At 48.8% G+C, this 18,013-nt stretch overlaps 5 protein-coding genes and 1 long non-coding RNA gene across 7 annotated transcripts; 3 read left to right on the top strand and 3 right to left on the bottom strand.

Annotated features, from left to right (window-relative positions):
* Positions 1-57: 57 nt before the first annotated feature.
* On the top strand, positions 58-639 carry ksh (transmembrane protein 167A-like protein ksh). The gene is made up of 3 exons (XM_015169642.3): positions 58-195; positions 259-368; positions 426-639. The coding sequence occupies exons 1-3, from the start codon at positions 193-195 to the stop codon at positions 529-531; spliced, it is 219 nt and encodes a 72-aa protein (XP_015025128.1). The 5' UTR covers positions 58-192; the 3' UTR covers positions 532-639.
* Positions 134-695, bottom strand: LOC138911783 (uncharacterized). Its single transcript, XR_011417426.1, has 2 exons — positions 598-695; positions 134-527 (listed from the first exon to the last, which is right to left on the bottom strand). It is a non-coding gene; the product is annotated as an uncharacterized lncRNA (long non-coding RNA).
* Positions 654-1,654, top strand: LOC6634677 (uncharacterized). The gene is made up of 2 exons (XM_032440579.2): positions 654-895; positions 956-1,654. The coding sequence occupies exons 1-2, from the start codon at positions 779-781 to the stop codon at positions 1,574-1,576; spliced, it is 738 nt and encodes a 245-aa protein (XP_032296470.1). The 5' UTR covers positions 654-778; the 3' UTR covers positions 1,577-1,654.
* Positions 1,573-2,477, bottom strand: ND-18 (NADH:ubiquinone oxidoreductase subunit 18). The gene is made up of 3 exons (XM_002057958.4): positions 2,316-2,477; positions 1,954-2,253; positions 1,573-1,875 (listed from the first exon to the last, which is right to left on the bottom strand). Exons 1-3 carry the CDS (start codon positions 2,363-2,365, stop codon positions 1,695-1,697), a joined length of 531 nt encoding a protein of 176 aa, XP_002057994.1. The 5' UTR covers positions 2,366-2,477; the 3' UTR covers positions 1,573-1,694.
* A 353-nt stretch (positions 2,478-2,830) lies between these two features.
* Positions 2,831-12,521, top strand: pcm (5'-3' exoribonuclease pacman). 2 transcript variants are annotated; one of them, XM_032440570.2, is made up of 12 exons: positions 2,831-3,140; positions 3,228-4,328; positions 5,477-5,785; positions 6,390-6,854; positions 6,921-7,189; positions 7,546-7,865; positions 8,076-8,969; positions 9,044-9,705; positions 9,992-10,600; positions 11,447-11,575; positions 12,090-12,155; positions 12,223-12,521. In XM_032440570.2, the coding sequence occupies exons 1-12, from the start codon at positions 3,066-3,068 to the stop codon at positions 12,292-12,294; spliced, it is 4,971 nt and encodes a 1,656-aa protein (XP_032296461.1). In that variant the 5' UTR covers positions 2,831-3,065; the 3' UTR covers positions 12,295-12,521. The 2 variants fall into 2 exon arrangements, with proteins under 2 accessions (XP_032296461.1, XP_002057995.2); XM_002057959.4 differs by having other exon boundaries at positions 2,833-3,140; positions 11,444-11,575.
* An 809-nt stretch (positions 12,522-13,330) lies between these two features.
* LOC6634680 (probable ATP-dependent RNA helicase DHX34) lies at positions 13,331-17,957 on the bottom strand. Its single transcript, XM_002057960.4, has 7 exons — positions 17,387-17,957; positions 16,789-17,328; positions 16,350-16,720; positions 16,081-16,278; positions 15,090-16,018; positions 14,543-14,775; positions 13,331-14,478 (listed from the first exon to the last, which is right to left on the bottom strand). Exons 1-7 carry the CDS (start codon positions 17,955-17,957, stop codon positions 13,847-13,849), a joined length of 3,474 nt encoding a protein of 1,157 aa, XP_002057996.1. The 3' UTR covers positions 13,331-13,846.
* Between the last annotated feature and the right edge of the window lie 56 nt (positions 17,958-18,013).

Below are 18,013 nucleotides of genomic sequence, written 5' to 3'. Positions count from 1 at the left end.
CGATATGTCACCCACTGGTCGTGCCGGCCAGCCTAGAGTTGCGTGCTGCAGCGATAACGTATAGCGATATTTCGGTCACCGTTTCGATATTAAAACATCGCAAGCTCGGCCACACTCAGCACGGCACGTCACAGTTTAATTTGTTATTTATTTATTTATTTTTCTTTGCCAACAGTCAAACGACACAACAAGATGGTAATAATTAAATTGATGCATGTAGCACCTAAAATTAGTTGACAAACCATTATTGAATTTCAGAGTGCATTATTCAATTTCCAAAGCTTATTGTCGGTCATTCTGCTGCTGATATGCACCTGCGCCTATTTGCGCTCGCTCTTTCCCAGCATCATTGATCGCAACAAGACGGGGTAAGCGGTCATTCTACATTATTGTTTGCAATTTATAATATCAATAATGTACTGCAGACTACTGGGCACATTCTGGAAGCTGGCGCGCATTGGGGAACGCAAATCGCCGTGGGTTGGTGCCGCCTGCCTGATAATGGCTTTTACTGTGCTCTTTTGGAGCTAAAATAAATGGTGGATTGAATGGCAACAAATAGTTTTAAGAGCAGTTGGTGTAATTTGTTTTTCTTACGTTTTCTAAGCTTTTACACAAATCAAATTATTTTGCAAGCTGCGTTTGTTTTTGGCATTTACTTTCCTTTACGGCATTGTTGTTTACGTTGCTGTTTGGTATTTTCAAGTGTGACCCTGCTACGCTAAACAAAACGCACTCAATTCCAGCCGGTCGGTCACACAGAACGTATGCATTTAACATGTCCTGCGAGAAGGCCGCTGCCCAGGACGAACTGCGTCAATATGTGGCCAGTAGCAGGGCGCAGCTCCAGCAGCTGCTGCAGCGTCTGCACTGGACAGAGCAGGGCGTGCTACAGGCAAGTCTCAATTGATAAACTCAGCCCGCAATTGTCGCTAACCATCTTTACAAGCAGCAGCATCGCCCGTTGCCCACAACAGGCAGCCTGCCTGTGGAGGCTGAGCTGCCGCCCAGCTGTGCAACGCCAGCAGAGCACAGCGTACAGCTGACCGCGGCACAGCTGCAGCAGCTGTTGCCGCCGGCGACGCGGCTCGAGGCCAACACATTTGAGGATCTGCAGGCAAACTTTAGCGCAGCCCAGAAGCTGCTCATCTATGAGCATGTGCTCGGCCGCACGCCACGCCAGCGTGCCAGCGTCGAGCAGAACGCCAACTTTGCCCAACTGGTGGCGGAGACCAGGCGAGCGCATCGCAAACAGCGACGGCATCGCAAGAGCAAGCCCACGCTGCACGAGGAGATGCATCAGCTGGTCGAGCTGCAGATGCAGGCGCTCCAGCAGCAGCAGCAGCAGCAACAGTTGCTGCCAACGTTTGCCGGCGAGGCAAGGCACAGGCGACGCAGTCGCAGTCGTGAGCGCAGAGGATGCTCTCCGGGCAGCAGACGCTCCGAGCGACCGAAGAAGCGCAGTCGCAGTTGCAGTCGCAGCAGGCATCGGCACAAGGGCAAACGGAAGCATACCAAGCGCTCCCGCTCCCGATCCCGCTCCCCGCGCAGTCACAGGCGCACACAATACAATTAAGTTTGGGCTTTAGTTTTAATGTAAGCGAAAGGGGGGGGAGGCGAAAAAAAAAGCAATTAAATTATTTAGAAGTCGCAATTTTCTGCGGCCATTTGGCGGCGATGGCGACGCCTGGCATTCACTTGGTGGAGACGCGCGTGCGCTTGTTCCAGGAGAAGTTGACGCCGTAGTTCTTGACGCGCTCCTTCTTGGGCTTCAGCTCGCCGTCCACGTACCAGCGCCAGCCGTTGCGCTCGCAATAGGTGATGGCCTCCTCCTTGGTGCCAAACTGCACATTCAAATTGGACAATGGATCGCCGCTGCGAAAGAGAGAGAGACCAAGTGTGGGGGGATTAGCTACTCAATTTGGAGCGCGCCGACAGGCTCTCGTTGCTTACGTGGAGGCCCAGCCCATGAGCGGGTTCTCCCAGCGTTCGCGATTATCGAACTCAATTAGCCAGGTGTTCACGTTGTCTGTGCCGCTCTGCATGGCATTCTTGGGCGGTATATGGATGCGGACGCGGCGCTCCTTCAGCTGCTCGGCGGGCACGCCCGATATGGGGCCGAGATTGACGTCAACGGGCACCGTTATTTTGCCGCTCAGCTTGTTGCGCTGCTCCAGCTCCTCGGGGCGTGCCAGCGCCGTGTTCGGATCAATGGGCGCCACATCCTGTGCGGATGCCCAGCGACGGGCGGTGCTGCAATGGGAGGAAGGAAGCACAATTGATGGACGGTATGTGGGCATGGCCAAGGCACTTACAACTGCATTGTGGGCGCTGTGCGGCACAACACCTGACGGATTAGCGACATTTTCGCTTGTTTCTGTTTAAAACAATTACAATCGAAATTACGTAAAAATTTTCGAACAGAAGCGTTCACAAAAAAAAAGAGTATTTTTGTTGTTGTTGACAGCTGTTCACGTGCTACGCTGACACTTAGCTGAGTGCTATGAGACTTGATGTGCGATAAGCATAGATGTATCGATATAAAAACATCGATAAGGCGTGTTTTTCAACGCGTGTCTTTCATGTCACTTTTAGCGTATCAATTGGAGTGTAGAGATTAATTTCACAATTTATTAATTATATTAATTATAAATTTGTATATCCCGCCCAATATCAATACGTAGATGTTTTCAAATATCTGGCTGCTTGATAAATTTGTCACTATCACTCGCACATCACTAACACTGCACGACAAACAGCTGTTTGGCGTAATATCTTTCAACACAACATTAGGTATTTTTCGTGGCAACAGTATTTAGTTGGTATTTAGTTAGTAATTGAATTATGGGAATTTAGGCGCATACAGATTGCAGTCACGCTGCATACAAACAAGTCGAAATTTTCTGTGCGAAACAGCAGCAGCAGCCGCAGCAGCAGCAGCAGCAGCAGCAGCAGCCAGAACCAAGCAGCAGACAATTGTTGTCATTGTTGTTGCGAAACAGACGTGGCAAGGATATAAATAACCGCTTCAAGCCAACAAAACCAACCCCAAAGGACGCAACACCATGGGTGTACCAAAGTTTTTTCGTTATATCAGCGAACGGTATCCGTGTCTCAGCGAATTGGCGCGTGAGCATAGCGTAAGTATGGTGAAGGCAAATGTGGGAGCGGAGGGGGGGAAGGTTTAGTTGCTTCAAAATTAGAGAGAAATATTTGTTTGTTGGCAGATACCGGAATTCGATAATCTGTACCTGGACATGAATGGCATTGTGCACAACTGTTCGCATCCGGATGACAACAATATACACTTTCATCTGGAGGAGCCGCAAATATTCCAGGACATTTACAACTATATCGACAAGCTCTTCTATCTGATCAAGCCACAGAAACTGTTCTTTCTGGCCGTTGACGGTGTCGCGCCACGTGCCAAAATGAATCAACAGCGCAGCCGGCGCTTCCGTTCCGCCCGCGAGGCCGAGATGCTTGAGGCGAAGGCGCTGCAGCGCGGCGAACGGCGGGAGCACGAACGCTTCGATAGCAACTGCATAACGCCTGGCACCGAGTTTATGGCCCGGCTGCAGCTGGGCCTGCGCTGCTTTCTGCGCACCAAAATCTCAACGGATCCGTTGTGGCAAAAGTGTCGCATCATACTCAGCGGCCAGGAGACGCCCGGCGAGGGTGAGCACAAGATCATGGACTATATACGCTACATGAAGGCGCAGCCGAATTTTGATCCCAATACGCGTCACTGCCTGTACGGCCTGGACGCGGATCTGATCATTCTGGGCCTGTGCACGCACGAGCTGCATTTTGTGGTGTTGCGCGAGGAGGTGAAATTTGGACGCAATGTGAAACGCACCTCTGTCGAGGAGACGCGCTTCTTTTTGCTGCATCTGGGCTTGCTGCGCGAATATCTGGAGCTGGAGTTCCATCAGCTGTCGACGCCCGAACAAAAACTGGACGTGGCACAGCTAATCGATGACTGGGTACTGATGGGCTTCATGGTGGGCAACGATTTTATACCGCATCTGCCCTGCCTGCATATCTCGTCGAATGCCCTGCCGCTGCTCTACAAGACCTACATACGTATCTATCGCCAGCTGGGCGGCAATATCAATGAGCACGGCAAACTGAATCTGGAACGTTTGGAGCAGTTCATGCACGCCCTCAGCGAGGTGGAGCTGCAGCTGTTCGAGGAGCACAGCGACGATCTCAAGTACATGAATGCCAAGACCGAGGCGTTCGATGTGGATGTTGCCGAGCTCAAGAACGGCAGCTTCGATGGCTATAGCGATGATCTGGCCGCACTCATTGACAATAGCATGAAGGTAATTATTTCTATGCCAAGTAAATCCTCTGCTTAACTCACCTTAAACCAGCTGCTCATTTACCGCAAGCTAAACCCAAAGAAAAAACATAGACAGGGATAGAGCGTGAGCGCGAGAGCGCGAGCTTTGCATTTCATTTGCGTCGAGCTTTCATTTACTGCATGTTCGCATGCGTGTGCATGTGTGCGTGCATGCGTGTATCTCTCTCTCTCGCAATCAACAGCTTTCGCAGTTTTTAGCATTTCAACCGCACATCTAGTCAGCGCGTGCGAAAGAGCACGCACTACATTTGTTGCTTTTGCATACAGTTTTAATATGCGCCTCATATACATATGTACATAAAATATAACTGTTTGGCAGCACAAATGATGAGCTTTTAACTGGATCTTAAACTATTTATATATATGTATTCCTGATCAGCATCAACAGAACAGCTTATGTCTGTCTTCTCTTCTTCTTGCTCCAGGCAATTAATATGTATGTATGTATGTGTGCTAAAGTCGGGCCGATCGGGCAACTATATATCATATATATATATCATATATGTATATGTATCTATATCATATCAGACTACGATATCTAATGAAAGCTTTTAAACGAAAATTAAGTTGTTATTTTTATTAAAAACTTAAATTTTTTCATGATATCCCAATCAAATTTAAGCAAGTTCTTATACGATTGATTGATTGACTGACTGACTGACTGATTGATGATCAATGCACATTCCAATCCGTTATCTGAAATTTCCATTGTAATTAGCCTTTGGTAATGAATTCCACCCGCATGTGTGGAAAAAGCGTGAAAAACATTTGTATAATGGGTGTCAAAGTTTCATTTCAAGTTCATTTCCACGTATCTAAGTGAAAAATTATTTGAGACATGTTTCACGCTTTTCACAGAAGCCCCGTTTACTCAGTGCACAAATGCGATTCAAAGATTTTTTGGGCTTTTGGGCAATTTCACCAGCAACAGTGGTAAATTGGCGGATTGCGGTTTTTTTTGCTTCTCAAAGATCGATTACTTGAAATCTTTCCCAATATCAAAGTCTCTGGTTTGGGTTTATCTTAGTTCAGTTCGTGAGTTAACATTTCATTATATTTTTATATTCAAATCTTAACTTCTCCAATTCTTTTTTTCTTCTACCGCAGCTTTATGAGGGCGACAGCGATGAGGATTTTGGGGACGAGCAAACGTCATTGCGTTCCGAATTCCAGAACTACAAGCGGAACTACTATCGGAACAAGTTCAAGAACGAGATGCACAGCGATCTGATTGCCGAGCTGGGCTATCATTATGTGACCGCGATGCAGTGGGTGCTCGACTATTATTATCGGGGCGTTCAGTCCTGGGATTGGTATTATCCCTATCACTATGCGCCCTTCATCAGCGATCTGACCAACATCAAGGACATTCGCATCAATTTTAAGCTGGGCAAACCATTTTTGCCCTTCCAGCAGGTAAATAACATATCGAAATCCGCCCAGAAGATGCTCCGTACTCACCTTGGAACAATTCATTTCCGAATAACTGACACGTTTTATGGTTTATTAGTGAAAAGCGAAATTTGGCGTAGACTTTCCATTCTATCGGAACTCCGATTTCGATATTTATCGATTTTTCGGTCGATGCTGAAATCGAATCCCATGTTTGTCTGTCGCACATAGTTACCCAATCTAGGAAAACCCTTTTGAACTATTTCCATTGATTTTTAATAAACATAAAGGCAAAGGGAGTGTATAAAAATCGATACTTATCGATTTTAGGCTAAGAGAGTGTATAAAAATCGATATTTATCGATTTTAAGGTAGGAGGAGAGTTTGAAAATGCCCAAATGTATGAAAAAGAAATCGATACTAATCGATTTTTAGCGAAGCAGAAGTAGCTGATATCGATAAATCGATACTTATCGATTTTTGACCAAACAAAGTAGTCATCGAAGTGAGGATGTGCAAAATATACATTTACAATGTGGCCTCCCGATAGATGCCTCTGCTTATGCCTAGCCAGGCAGATTACGGAATATATATATATATAAATTCTGATTCTTGAACCGATTTACAGCTGCTTGCGGTGCTGCCAGCAGCAAGCGTGAGCCTATTGCCGGCGGCATATCACGATCTGATGCTCAACCCGAACAGTCCACTGGCCGAGTTCTATCCGACGGAATTCGAGAGCGATCTGAATGGCAAAAAGCACGACTGGGAGGCAGTTGTGCTGATACCCTTCATCGAAGAGGATCGCCTGCTGAGGGCCATGTCTGCGTGTGAGCCGCTGCTCAACAGCGAGGAGCGTAATAGGAATCGCCACGGGCCGATGTTTCAATACGATTACAGTGCCCAATCGCAGGGTCCGATGAAGGCGCTGGCGCCGCTCAAATCGCTGCAGCACGTCTTCTGCACGGAGCTGGCACGCTGGGCGCACGAGATTGCGATCAATACGCCGCGAACTGTGTGCGTGGAGCTGCCGAATGCGGCGCGTCACGTCTTCTTTCCCGGCTTTCCGACCATGAAACACTTGGAGTTTAATGTGAGTAAATAGAAATCTTATAGAGTAGGTTTGGCTAGCTAACATTTGCATCTTTCTTGCTTTCAGTTTGATCTGCGCTACGATCGGGTCAAGGTGTTCGAGCAGGCGAGCCGCAATCAGAGCATGGTGTTGCTGCCGAAGCGGCGACATCAGCAGGACACGCTCACGTCTGTGGCTTCGCAGTATCTCGGACAGGTGGTGCACATCGGCTGGCCGCATTTGATCAAGGCCAAGGTGGAGAGCGTGGCGACACGCGATCAAATCGTCGACAAGGACGGCGTGCGTGCAAACGAATCGCGATATTTTGAATCCGACTGCAAAGCGCTCGAGGAACAGTTAAGTATCGAGCCAATAGCGCATCGATTTATAAATAACCCTTGCATCGTTCGAAACGAAAGATTTTTCGGTTATTTCAATAATTCAACAAGTGTAGCTCAAACATGTTGATGACGACTCGTACAGATCGAGCTCGAACATGTTGCTGACTCGAACAGCTCGAACTTCGTTTGTACGAACACCTTCAAGTTTGATCCAACGTTCATTTGAATCGTGCTTAGCTCGAAACTCGAAGGTTCAAATCTGTCGTTTAATTGATTGAGTATCCTCTTCAATTGCAAATGACTTAACCGATCCGATGCAAGGCTCTTAAACACATAATTTCCAAATCTAATGTTTGCTTTTATTTGCGCAGCTTTACCAGCCGCATGGGCATCAAGTTCGCCAACTACTATGTGCTCGTCTATATACGCACCTATGCCGGCAGCTCTGTGGAATTTGGACAGCGTGGCAGCATATTTATGCAGGATTCGTGGAACAGCTCGGTCACCCCATATCCGGCACAGGGCGTTGTCTCCGATATCACAGTGCGCGACAATTTGCATGTGCAGTTCCGGAAAATCGAGCAGCTCTTTCCCGTCGGCAGCACCGTTTTCTTTATCGGCGAACCCTATGCGGGCAGCGAGGGCACCGTACTGGATCCCATGCTTGTCTACAGCTGTGGCCGTGTACAGGGTATGTGTTCGGGACTTGGCTGAAGAAAATAGCCTACCCCATTCCGAATGCCCTCTGCATTTATTGAGCAGGTGTATAGAGGCAGCAGGAAGAAGCCTCAGGCGTCTGTTCGTCCGTTCGTCTCTCTAGACCCTAGACCCGGCTACTTCTGCTCTGGCATCTCTCGTAACCTGAGCCTGAACTAACTTTATGCTGTTCATTCGTTTGCAGTTAATTTGCGCGTCGGGCCGGAGCCGCAGCTGTTGGCCGCACGCCAGCTGCAGGAGCAACGGGATCGGGACTACATGAACTCGTACAAGGTGTGCCGGGAATTGGATATAACCAGCAAATGTCTGGGCCGGCTGACGGGCACCGTTTGGGTAGTCCTCGGGCCGCGACGCGAGCGCATGGAGAACGTGTCCAAGCACAATATTGGACTGCAGCTAAAGTATCCGCGTCTGAACGAGGAACGGGCCGGCTACTGTCGCCGCCTAAACAATCAATGGTTCTACTCGAGCCTGGCCATTGAGCTGATGAGCAGCTATTGTGATCGTTATCCGTCGATTGTGGACTACTTTAGCAGCAGCAGCGATCGCGGCGAGTTTATCTATGAGGAGGACATCTTTCCGGACGCCATCGGCCAGCATCATATCGAGGATGTTGCCAATTGGGTGCGCCAGCAGCCGCACATGAAAGTGGATCGCATTACGTGCGGTTCGCGTACCGTCTGCAAGGAGACCGTTGAGCTGCTCCTGGCCGCTGCCGATGAGCTGCGTCTGTTGCCGGTCAAGAACGTTAAGCTGCAGGTGAAGCCACATTTGTTGATCAAACCGAACGTAACGCTGCCGGATGTCTATAGGACGCCCGGTGCAGTGCGTCTCTTCGATCGTGTCGTTGTCGTACGCACCATTTACATGGTGCCCGTGGGCATAACCGGCACGGTAATTGGCATACATCCCGTTAGCGATCCGAATCCGGTGCGCCTTGAGTGTCTCAACTCCGTGGAGACCTTCTGTGAGCTGCTCTTCGACAGGTGTGTGGCCAACTGCGGCGACATCCATGGTATTGCCGATGAGCGTGTCTACAAGGTGCCCGAGAGCGCGCTGGTCATCATTAATGCGAGCGGTCAGTGCGAGTACTGCTCACAATTTAATCCTTAATCCTCTGCAACTCTCTCACTTTTTCTCTTCTCTCTGTAGATGCCAACGAGAAGCAGCAGCCGCCGCCGGCACAAGCTGCGCCCGCTGCTCAGCAGCCGCCGTCGTATCAGCTGAAGGCGCGCACGGATGCAATGCGTCGGGATTGGCGCGAACAGCAGCAGCCGGGCGGGCGTTTTATCACTGCCGCCAGCAGCAAATATAATGCGATCACCATGAATACGCACATTGCCGATGAGTTCTATTTGCCCGGCGCCAGCGATGCGTCGTCAAGCTCTGCTGCCGGCACACAGCCGTCCACATCTGGCGCGGCGGCACGCTCCTCGACGGCCGTCGCCAAGAAGGAGTCGCAGGTGGTGCAAAACTGGCGCACAATGTCCACGCAGGCGCCGCTGTCGTTGTCGTCACGCTCAACGCCGCCGGGCCAGGAGCCAGGAGGAGTCAAGCAGCTGGATCATGTCCAGCGTAACCAGGCCGCCGCTTCAGCGACGCCGCATGATCAAACGCAGGCGCTCAAGCTACTGTTGGGCCTGAAGCCGCCGTCGTCGTCACAGCCGTCGACGGCACAGCAAATGTCAGCAGCATTCCCAACGAATCTGCCGTCGCAGTCGCATTTTCAGCTACAATCACAATCGCAGTCGTTGGCCAACGTTCCGTCCACGTCGCAGCAGCTGCCCCAAGCGCCGCTGCCCAGTCAAATGCCTGTAAGCGCTTGCCAACAAATTCTTCTAAATGTACACATAAAACTAGGCGCCATTCCATATCCATTGTTAATGCGGAACTGTCTCTCTCTCTTTCTATATATATATATATATATATATCAGTCCGTCGTCTCTCCAAGTCTCTAATTTATCCGAATGAGAGTTGCGTCTTTGTTTTGAAATACGCCGGATCGAAGCATCATATTATAAAGTTGCCATAGCATTAGATCGATTGAAATGGCATAGAAATATCATTTGAGCTAATTCTCGTTATATTTGTATTTTGCAGAAATTGCCGCAGCCGCCGCTCTTCTGGCAGCGCGAGGCACAGCAGCAGCAGGCAAAGCTGCAATCGGAACTGCTGATATCCACGCAACAATGGGATCAGGGACCGTTGCTGAGCAGCAGCAGGCAGCCGAATGACGAAGAGTCTCCAGAAGCGCCAGCACCATCAGCTGAGAGCCTTATGAGACAGTTGCTGCAACATCCACAGGCACAGCACCAGATGCAGCAGCAACAACAACAACAACAACAACTTGCATCAGAGACAGCTGTGCGCGCGATTAGGACGCCTCAGCTGGTGCAGGCTGCCACGTTTATGCCGTCGGGTCTCAGCGGCGGCTACAACAATAGCCATCAGCGCTACAACAGCAGCTCGAGCAATTATTATCCCATCAATAATAACAACAATTACAACAACAGCAGCAACAACAGCAACAACAACAACAGCAACAACAACAACAACAATACCAGCAGCAGCAGCAGCAGCAACAATCGGCCGTCCGATGGCAACTACTACGGCAATGCCAATCCGCGTCGCTCGTACACATCGATTCAGGACTTTGTGCCCATCCAGGCCTATCGGCCCAAGAAGTCGCAGCGTAACGCCCAGCAAATGGTAAAATTCATAAGCAGCCATTTAGTTAGATAAATGTGTATTTAGTCTGATTGATTGACTCAACTGATTGACTATCTGATTCTTATGATTGACTGTCTCGACAGAATGACTAGCCTGATTCTGATTCCCTGACAGACTGATTGACAAACTGATGGACAGACTGGCTGATTGACTAGCTAACCGTTGGACTGACTGGTGTGCGTCAATCAATCAACACTCAAATTAAGTGACTGACTGATCGATTGACGAAATAACTGACTAATTGATTGACTAGCGAACTGACTAAGTGATTGACAAGTTGGCTGACGGATTGACCGACTGCTAGACAGGCTTGCGTCAATCAATTAACACACTCATTAACGGATTGACTAATTGGCTGACTGATAAACTGACTGATTGATTGACTAAATAATTGACTAGCTGACTAACTGATTGAAAAGCATGCGTCAAGCAATTAATAATTTCCATAACTAATTGATTGACTAAATGACTGACTGACTAAATGATTGACTAGCTGACTGGCGTGCGTCAATCAATCAACACACTCATGAGCTCATTTATTAACTGATTGGACGATGTCACACTGACTCTATGAATGATTGACCAGCTGACTGACTGACTGACCGACCGATTGACAGTCTTTCTTACTGACTGATTGAAAAACATTGAATCTTGATTTCATTGAATTTCTCCTCAAAATCTATGTAAAAACTTGTTAAAGATGCCTTAATCTTGACTCAAGCAATCCCGTAAACACATGATTGGGAGAATTATTAGTTTAATACTCATCACGGGCCGGGAAATGCTTAAATGTGTGAACTAATTTTCTGTTCTCTTCTTTAGCAGGAAAAACTGGAAACGGGCAACAGCAGCGCTGCCAACGAAGTCCAACTCCAGGAGGCGAGCGGCTCAGCAACGGCACAAAATGCAGGAGATGAGGCTAGCTCTGAGCTAATGAGAACGCTCAAGATAACGGTAAATACCTCTTACATATTGTGCTGAATGATTGACTGACTGACTGACCGACTAATTGACTGACTGATTGATGATCAAAGTACGGAACCCGAAACCTTCGAACTGGGCAGCTTAATCTCTGTACAGTAGCTACCTTTTGTGATGTACGTGAACATAACACGCAATCCACCCACAAGAGTGAAAGATTGGTGAAAAATCTAGCTAGAATCTGAGTTTTATCAATTTAATTCACATTCAGCTCGAAAAAAGTGTGGAAAACTTGTATAATTATTGTTCAACCGATCGATTTTAAACCGTTTGTGGAAAATGCATGCTACGTAAGTGGAAAAAGGGTGGAAAAAGTGTAAGTGAATTTGAAGAAAATGCGCTGTCCGTTTGTTTTTCTCTCGTTTGACTGAACGAGTTATGTAAAAAGAGCCACGCCCCGTTAATTGGGAATGTGTGGAGAAGTTGAACTGAATTTAAACATAATTCTCACACTCTCTCTCTCCCTTTTGCTCTCTCTCGCTTCTAGCCCCCAGATTCAGAGGCCAGCACAAGTGTTGCCGCTGTCAAAACTGAGGAAGCGGCTGTTATTAAGGTAAGCCCGATGAATCCAATTCCTTTGATTAGCCCACACAATTGACAATTCTCTCGTTCTCTCACAGCCAAAGGTGACCAGGAAGCCGCGAGTGCCGCGCATCGGCGCCAAATTCGACTTGGAGTACATCATGCCCTAAATGGAACTAGAAAGACTAAATGAAGAATCTACGATAGAACATTTTTTTATTTCGTTTCGTTGTTTTTTTTTTTTTTTTATGTTATTTTCTTTTTCTTTTTCTTTTACGATTCTATTCATTCCATTCGCTCATTTATTCGCCTATTCACATTTGCTGCACACGCCCGCGTTTTGAGGGAAACTCTAAAATTGCTTTTAGACAATTATTTTATTATTATTCTCTGCCGATATTATTTTTTCATTTCGTATCTGTTCCGCATATGGAAGGCGGCATCTACTACCGATTTCTAGACTGTTCTAGGCGTAGATATAAATAGACATAAGTACTATATAGAGCGCTAACTGTATACTAATATATATATATACGCATATGCATATAAATGTTTTTATATATATATATGTGTATACATATATGCTAGGCTTATTTATATACTACTTGTGTATATAACTTTTTAATTCTCTAGACTCTTAAGCATAAACCACACACACACACGCATTAAGAATACAAATGAACATGAAATGTGAAACAAGAAAAATATTTAACAAAACTTAATCATGAAAATCAAGTTTGTTATAAAAGCAATAAAAGTGTAAGAAGAAAATCCCCAAACAGAGACGAAGCTAAAGAAAGAGGGAGAGAGACAGTTAGATATCGTGATGTTTCTTCAAGAAAAACAAAAGTTGCCGAGTTTTAATAATATTTAAAAATAATTTCTTAAAAGACAAGCACATGATAAATATATGTTTATAATAATGGAAAACTCTCTCATGAAACGAAGAGATCGAGCGATAAATATATATAAAGGGAGAGAGAGACAGAGAAAGTGAGATAATGAAGAAATCTGAAAGAAAAGCACGAAGAACGAAAAACTGAAAGAAATCAAAGTATTAAAAAGCAAGAGAAGTGAAAATATCTCTTGAAATAAAATTGCATTTATTAATTAATTTTGATTGCCTATTTCATACGCCAAATTTATTATTGTTTGTCAAATTGTCAAATTTTCCCCTTTGTACCGAAACGAACTCAATTTTGAACAGCAAATGCGAAAGTTTCATAGCAGATCGGACTCTAAGCACCGACGCTTTTCCAAACAGTTGTTAGCTTTGGGTATAAAATAGAATTTATTCATTTTGTTATGCATATTACATAGATTTGCAATTATATATTGAATCGTAGTTAATACCATATATATATATATATAAAAAGTGCGTCAGGAAGACAAAGCGAGGGCGTCTAAATATTAATTAATTAATTAATCATTAATTAAATAATTCCTAGTCACAGTTTCTATTGCTTTGTGTTGCGCAGTTGTGTCCTATTTGAATACATTTAAAATATGGCTTATAATAATTCTTAAATCGCTCAAAGAAAATTATGTTCAATTCTCTCTGCAAGTGTGAAACAAATCTGGAAGCGAGGCGTGCCACATTTGTGGGCTTGCACTGTAATTTGCATAAGTGCAGTGCGGGTTTGTCTCTCAGCTGAGGCGTACACTGATGGCCTATTCTATTGGGCATGCTTATTGCTTAGATTGTAACAACCGAATTGTAACTTAAATTGCTTTTGTTGGAAGCTCCTTGTGCTTGACGCAGGTACGTCGATGACGCAGTATATCGATCTGGGAGAGCTTCAGATGGCGGCCACAGGACTCGCAGTGATAGTCGCAGCCATTGCTTCTGCTGCTGCTGCTGCTGCTGCTCGCTGCAACAATTGCCTTCGGATCGGGTGAACTTTGGCGTCGTTGTCGTCGCTTGCCGTCGGACTGTGCCTTGCACTGCAGGCGATGCAACAGCTGATCGGGCACATCAAACTGCTCCAGCTGGAAATCACACTGGGCACAGCGCCAGAGCTGCGTCTGCAGCGCCGTCTCCATGGCCAGCGTCCAGGGCAGCTCCGCCAGACAGCCATAGACGACATGCTCGGATATGTTGAGGCCGCCCTTCTCGCTGTTCACGCTTAGCGGATAGTCCTGGACAAAGGGATTTGCTGGCAACAGCATCAGACGCGCCGGCGGCGGGCAGCGGTTATAAAGTGTCTTCTGATCGGCGGGCAGCAATCGCTTGATGCCATAGACCACATCCAGAGCCATGAAGTCAAGAAGATCCGACCAGAGCGTGTCGCCGTGATCATGGCCAGCGGCTTTTGGTGGCGCACACGACGTTGCCTTCTCATTGCTGTTGAGCTCTGCGGAATGCATTAAAAGGTTGTTAAGGAACTCTTGGGAGGCTGAGAGCGAGGATATACGCACCATTTAGCTTGTCATAGAGCCGGCTGCTCCAGCGTTGTCGCAGCTCGATGGCGCGACTGAGCAGCAGCAGTCCGCTGCCCGGCTGAGGAAAGTCCAGGGCCAGCCAGCCGTCGCAAACGATGCGCGATATGCCCCAATTGGTATCGATGGCATAGCCAAAGAGGAGCAGCGTCTGTGCCGCTGGCAGCCGTATGCAGTTCATCAAATATGGCTTGGCCGTCTCCAGCAGGGACCTGCAAGGATCAACAACTTGGCCATAAGCTAGTGTATTCAACGTACAGCCCTGCAGCGGCTAATTCATCAGCATCAAACTCGGATACTCATTCAAGCTAACCGACAATCGACAAGCTCGATCTCAGTCATGCTCGAGATCGACTTGCACGCAATCAAGAACATGTTCGAGCTCGACTTGTACGAGTCGGCAACATGTTCGAGCTAACGATCGAACAAGCAATCGAGTCAAACGAAATAATTGTTTGAGTATCCGAAATGCGATGCGTTCGACTCGATGCAGGACTTTAGTTGAATACAATTGCGGAGTGCTCACTGATAACAGAGCACCTGATGGCGCTCGCTAAGCGGCTGCTTGGGCGTATAGTAGTCTGGCTTGGCATGGAGTTCACTGTCGCTGAGCTTGAGCAGCTCATAGGATTTTGCGAAATGCGCATTGGGATGGAGCGAGAGAAACGGCTTGAGCTGCGTGTGAAAGAACTGCTGGCCGCCGCCCTTGCAATAGTTGAACTCATCGGCAATGGCCAGCTGCGGATAGAAGCCGCTGACAAGCAACAGCTTGAGCAGCAACACATCCCGATGCCGCTCCAGTTGAGCGGAACGAGCGAGCAGCGCCAGTTGGCGTCCATCGTGACGCAGCCGAAAGTCAACGTCGCGCATATCTTCAGTGTCCGGTGCATCATCATCCTCCTCCTGCTGCGTATCCGCAGCGCCGTGCTGGCGCTTGAGCAGCTTGCGCTGGCGCGGCTGCTCCAGGCGCTGGCGCCGCTTGAGCGCCTTCAGCTGACGCAGCTCACCATGGCGGCGGGCACGTTCGGTACGATTGAGCGCGCCAGCATCACTGGGCGGCGCCATGCGGCAGCTCTCGAGTATGCGCTGGAATTGCTGGCGCAGCTTGCAGACCTCGTAGAAGCGCTGCTCCTCGATGCCCAGGCGATGGCACCATTTGCGCGTGTTCTCGCGCGCCATCTTCAGCTGCAGCCACTCGCGATAGGCGCGCAGCAGCGTGAATAGATCCCCTTGCTCGGACTCCAGCGGCTGGCGTTCACGTTCGCAGCGCTGATCCGTGTGGGCGCGCGTGGTCAATGGATTCTGTACGCTGAGCATGGCGGCCAGGGTGAGCAGCTGCTCGACCTCCGGAAATACACAGCCCATCAGCAGCATCTTGCCAATGGGCAGCTCCACGGGCAAATTGGCCAGCGAGCTGCCCAGCGGAGTTATCTTCTCATCAACGCTGAGCGCGCACTGCAAAAAGAGGATTTGTGTCTAGCTTAAGGTTTTGCTCGGTGCTTGAGTGTGCGACTTACGTGCTGCTTGAGCGAGAGAATGGTCTGCTCGATGCGCTCTGTTTCGGGCGGTTCGATGAAGGGAAAGGCGCGCACATCGGGCAGGCCCATCGAGACCATCTGCAGCAGCATCGTGTCCAGCGGCACACGATAGATCTCCGGCATGGGATACGGCTCGAAGGCATCGAACTGTTGCTGCGTGAACAGCCTGAAGCACACCTGCACATGGAAGAGCTTGTGTGAGTCAAGTATATGCTTAAATAATATTGAATGGCATTCATGGAACGCACCCCGGGTCCAGTGCGGCCGGCACGCCCTTTGCGCTGCTCGGCGGATGATTTGGACACCCAGAACTCCTTGAGACGCTGGCCCTTGCAGCTGGCATCGTAGCTCATCTCCTTGACCTTGCCGGAGTCGATGACAAAGCGTACGCCGTCGACAGTCAGCGATGTTTCCGCTATGTTGGTGGAGACGATGCACTTGCGCATGCCATCGGGCGCATAATCGAATACCTTGTCCTGCTCGGCGAGGGCCAGGCCGCTGTGCAGCGGCAGTACCAGCCACTGTGTCTGCTCCTTGGCATATTCTCGGATGGCCTCGCAAATGCTGTCGATCTCGTTGACGCCGCTGACAAAGATCAGCACATCGCCGCGCTCCGTTACTGCAAGAGATTTGGAGATACTTTTTAAGAGATTTTATGTGATTTTGTTGTGCTGCTGGTCTACGCACTGGGATACTGCTGATCGATGAGGCTGAGCACCTGGATGAAGGGCGCCGGATCGAGGCGTGCGCTCTGCGAACGTTTGCTGCTGCCCGCCGTCGCTTGGCCCGCCTTCAGCTCCAGCGCCGGCGGCGGCATATAGCGCAGCTTGATGGGAAACAAACGACCGGGCACTTGAAGCAGTTGTGCGCCCTCATCCTTGAAGTAGCCATGGAAGAGCTCCACATTGATGGTCGCCGACATGAGTATCAGCTTCAGCTCCGGCTTGGCGCGCAGCAGACACTTGGTGACGCCCAGAAGAAAGTCGCCAAAGAGATTGCGTTCGTGTATCTCGTCCAGTATGAGCACGTCGTACTGCTCCAAGTTGGGGGCGACAGCCAGCTGGCGCAGCAGCAAGCCCTCCGTGATGAACAAGATGTGCGTATTTTGCGTCCGGTTGCGCTCGAAGCGTATCTGAAATCCCACCTTGTTGCCATAATCATCGAGCAGCTCGTGGGCCACGCGCTTCGATAGCGACACGCAGGCCAAGCGTCGCGGCTGCGTGCAGGCTGTGGTAATTGGAGGATTAGATGAAATGGTATCAATTAGTTGGCGCTGAGGACTTGCCTATGCTGCGATAGCCGAACTCGTACAGATATTGCGGCACCTGCGTGGACTTGCCGCAGCCGGTGTCGCCGGCCACGATGAGCACACGTGTCGCTTGGAGGGCGCTGCGCAGATCGTCCTTGAATCGTGCAATGGGCAGCGCACGTTGGGCTTGTCGCAGTTTTTTGATGCGATTGAATTTCTCCTTTTGCTTAAAATCCAAATAGATGAGCACGAGTTGCTGGAATTGCGCCTGCAGCTCCTCGTTGTCGGCTCTCGTGTCGTGGCGCAGCGCCTGTTCGTCCAGCTGTAGCGCCAGATGCTTGCTTTTGTGATACGGCACCGGCTGCAGATACTCCGATTCGCTGAGCAGCGTCGGCAGCACCGGCTGACCCAGTTGGCGCAGCATGGACTCATATTTGTTGACAAACTGCCAAAAATCCGATTCGTTCTCCACAAGACTGTGCTGATGCCGGCTCTTGGTGAGCAGCTGATCGCTGAGCGTCGCCCTGTGCTCCAAAAAACTGAAGTTCACCAAATTGATTGGCTGGCGCATGGAACTGTGCCGCTTCTTGTCCGCCTTGCTGCCCATTTCTCAACTGTCTGGGCGCTGGTAAACAAACGGGAGACGTAAACAAACGAGTTATC

The sequence above is a fragment of the Drosophila virilis genome, chromosome X (genome assembly GCF_030788295.1).
Source record: "Drosophila virilis strain 15010-1051.87 chromosome X, Dvir_AGI_RSII-ME, whole genome shotgun sequence".
NCBI classification, from domain to species: Eukaryota; Metazoa; Arthropoda; class Insecta; order Diptera; family Drosophilidae; genus Drosophila; species Drosophila virilis.
The sequence above is the reverse complement of the archived record's forward strand: the minus strand, read 5'-3'. Positions and strand labels throughout refer to the sequence as shown.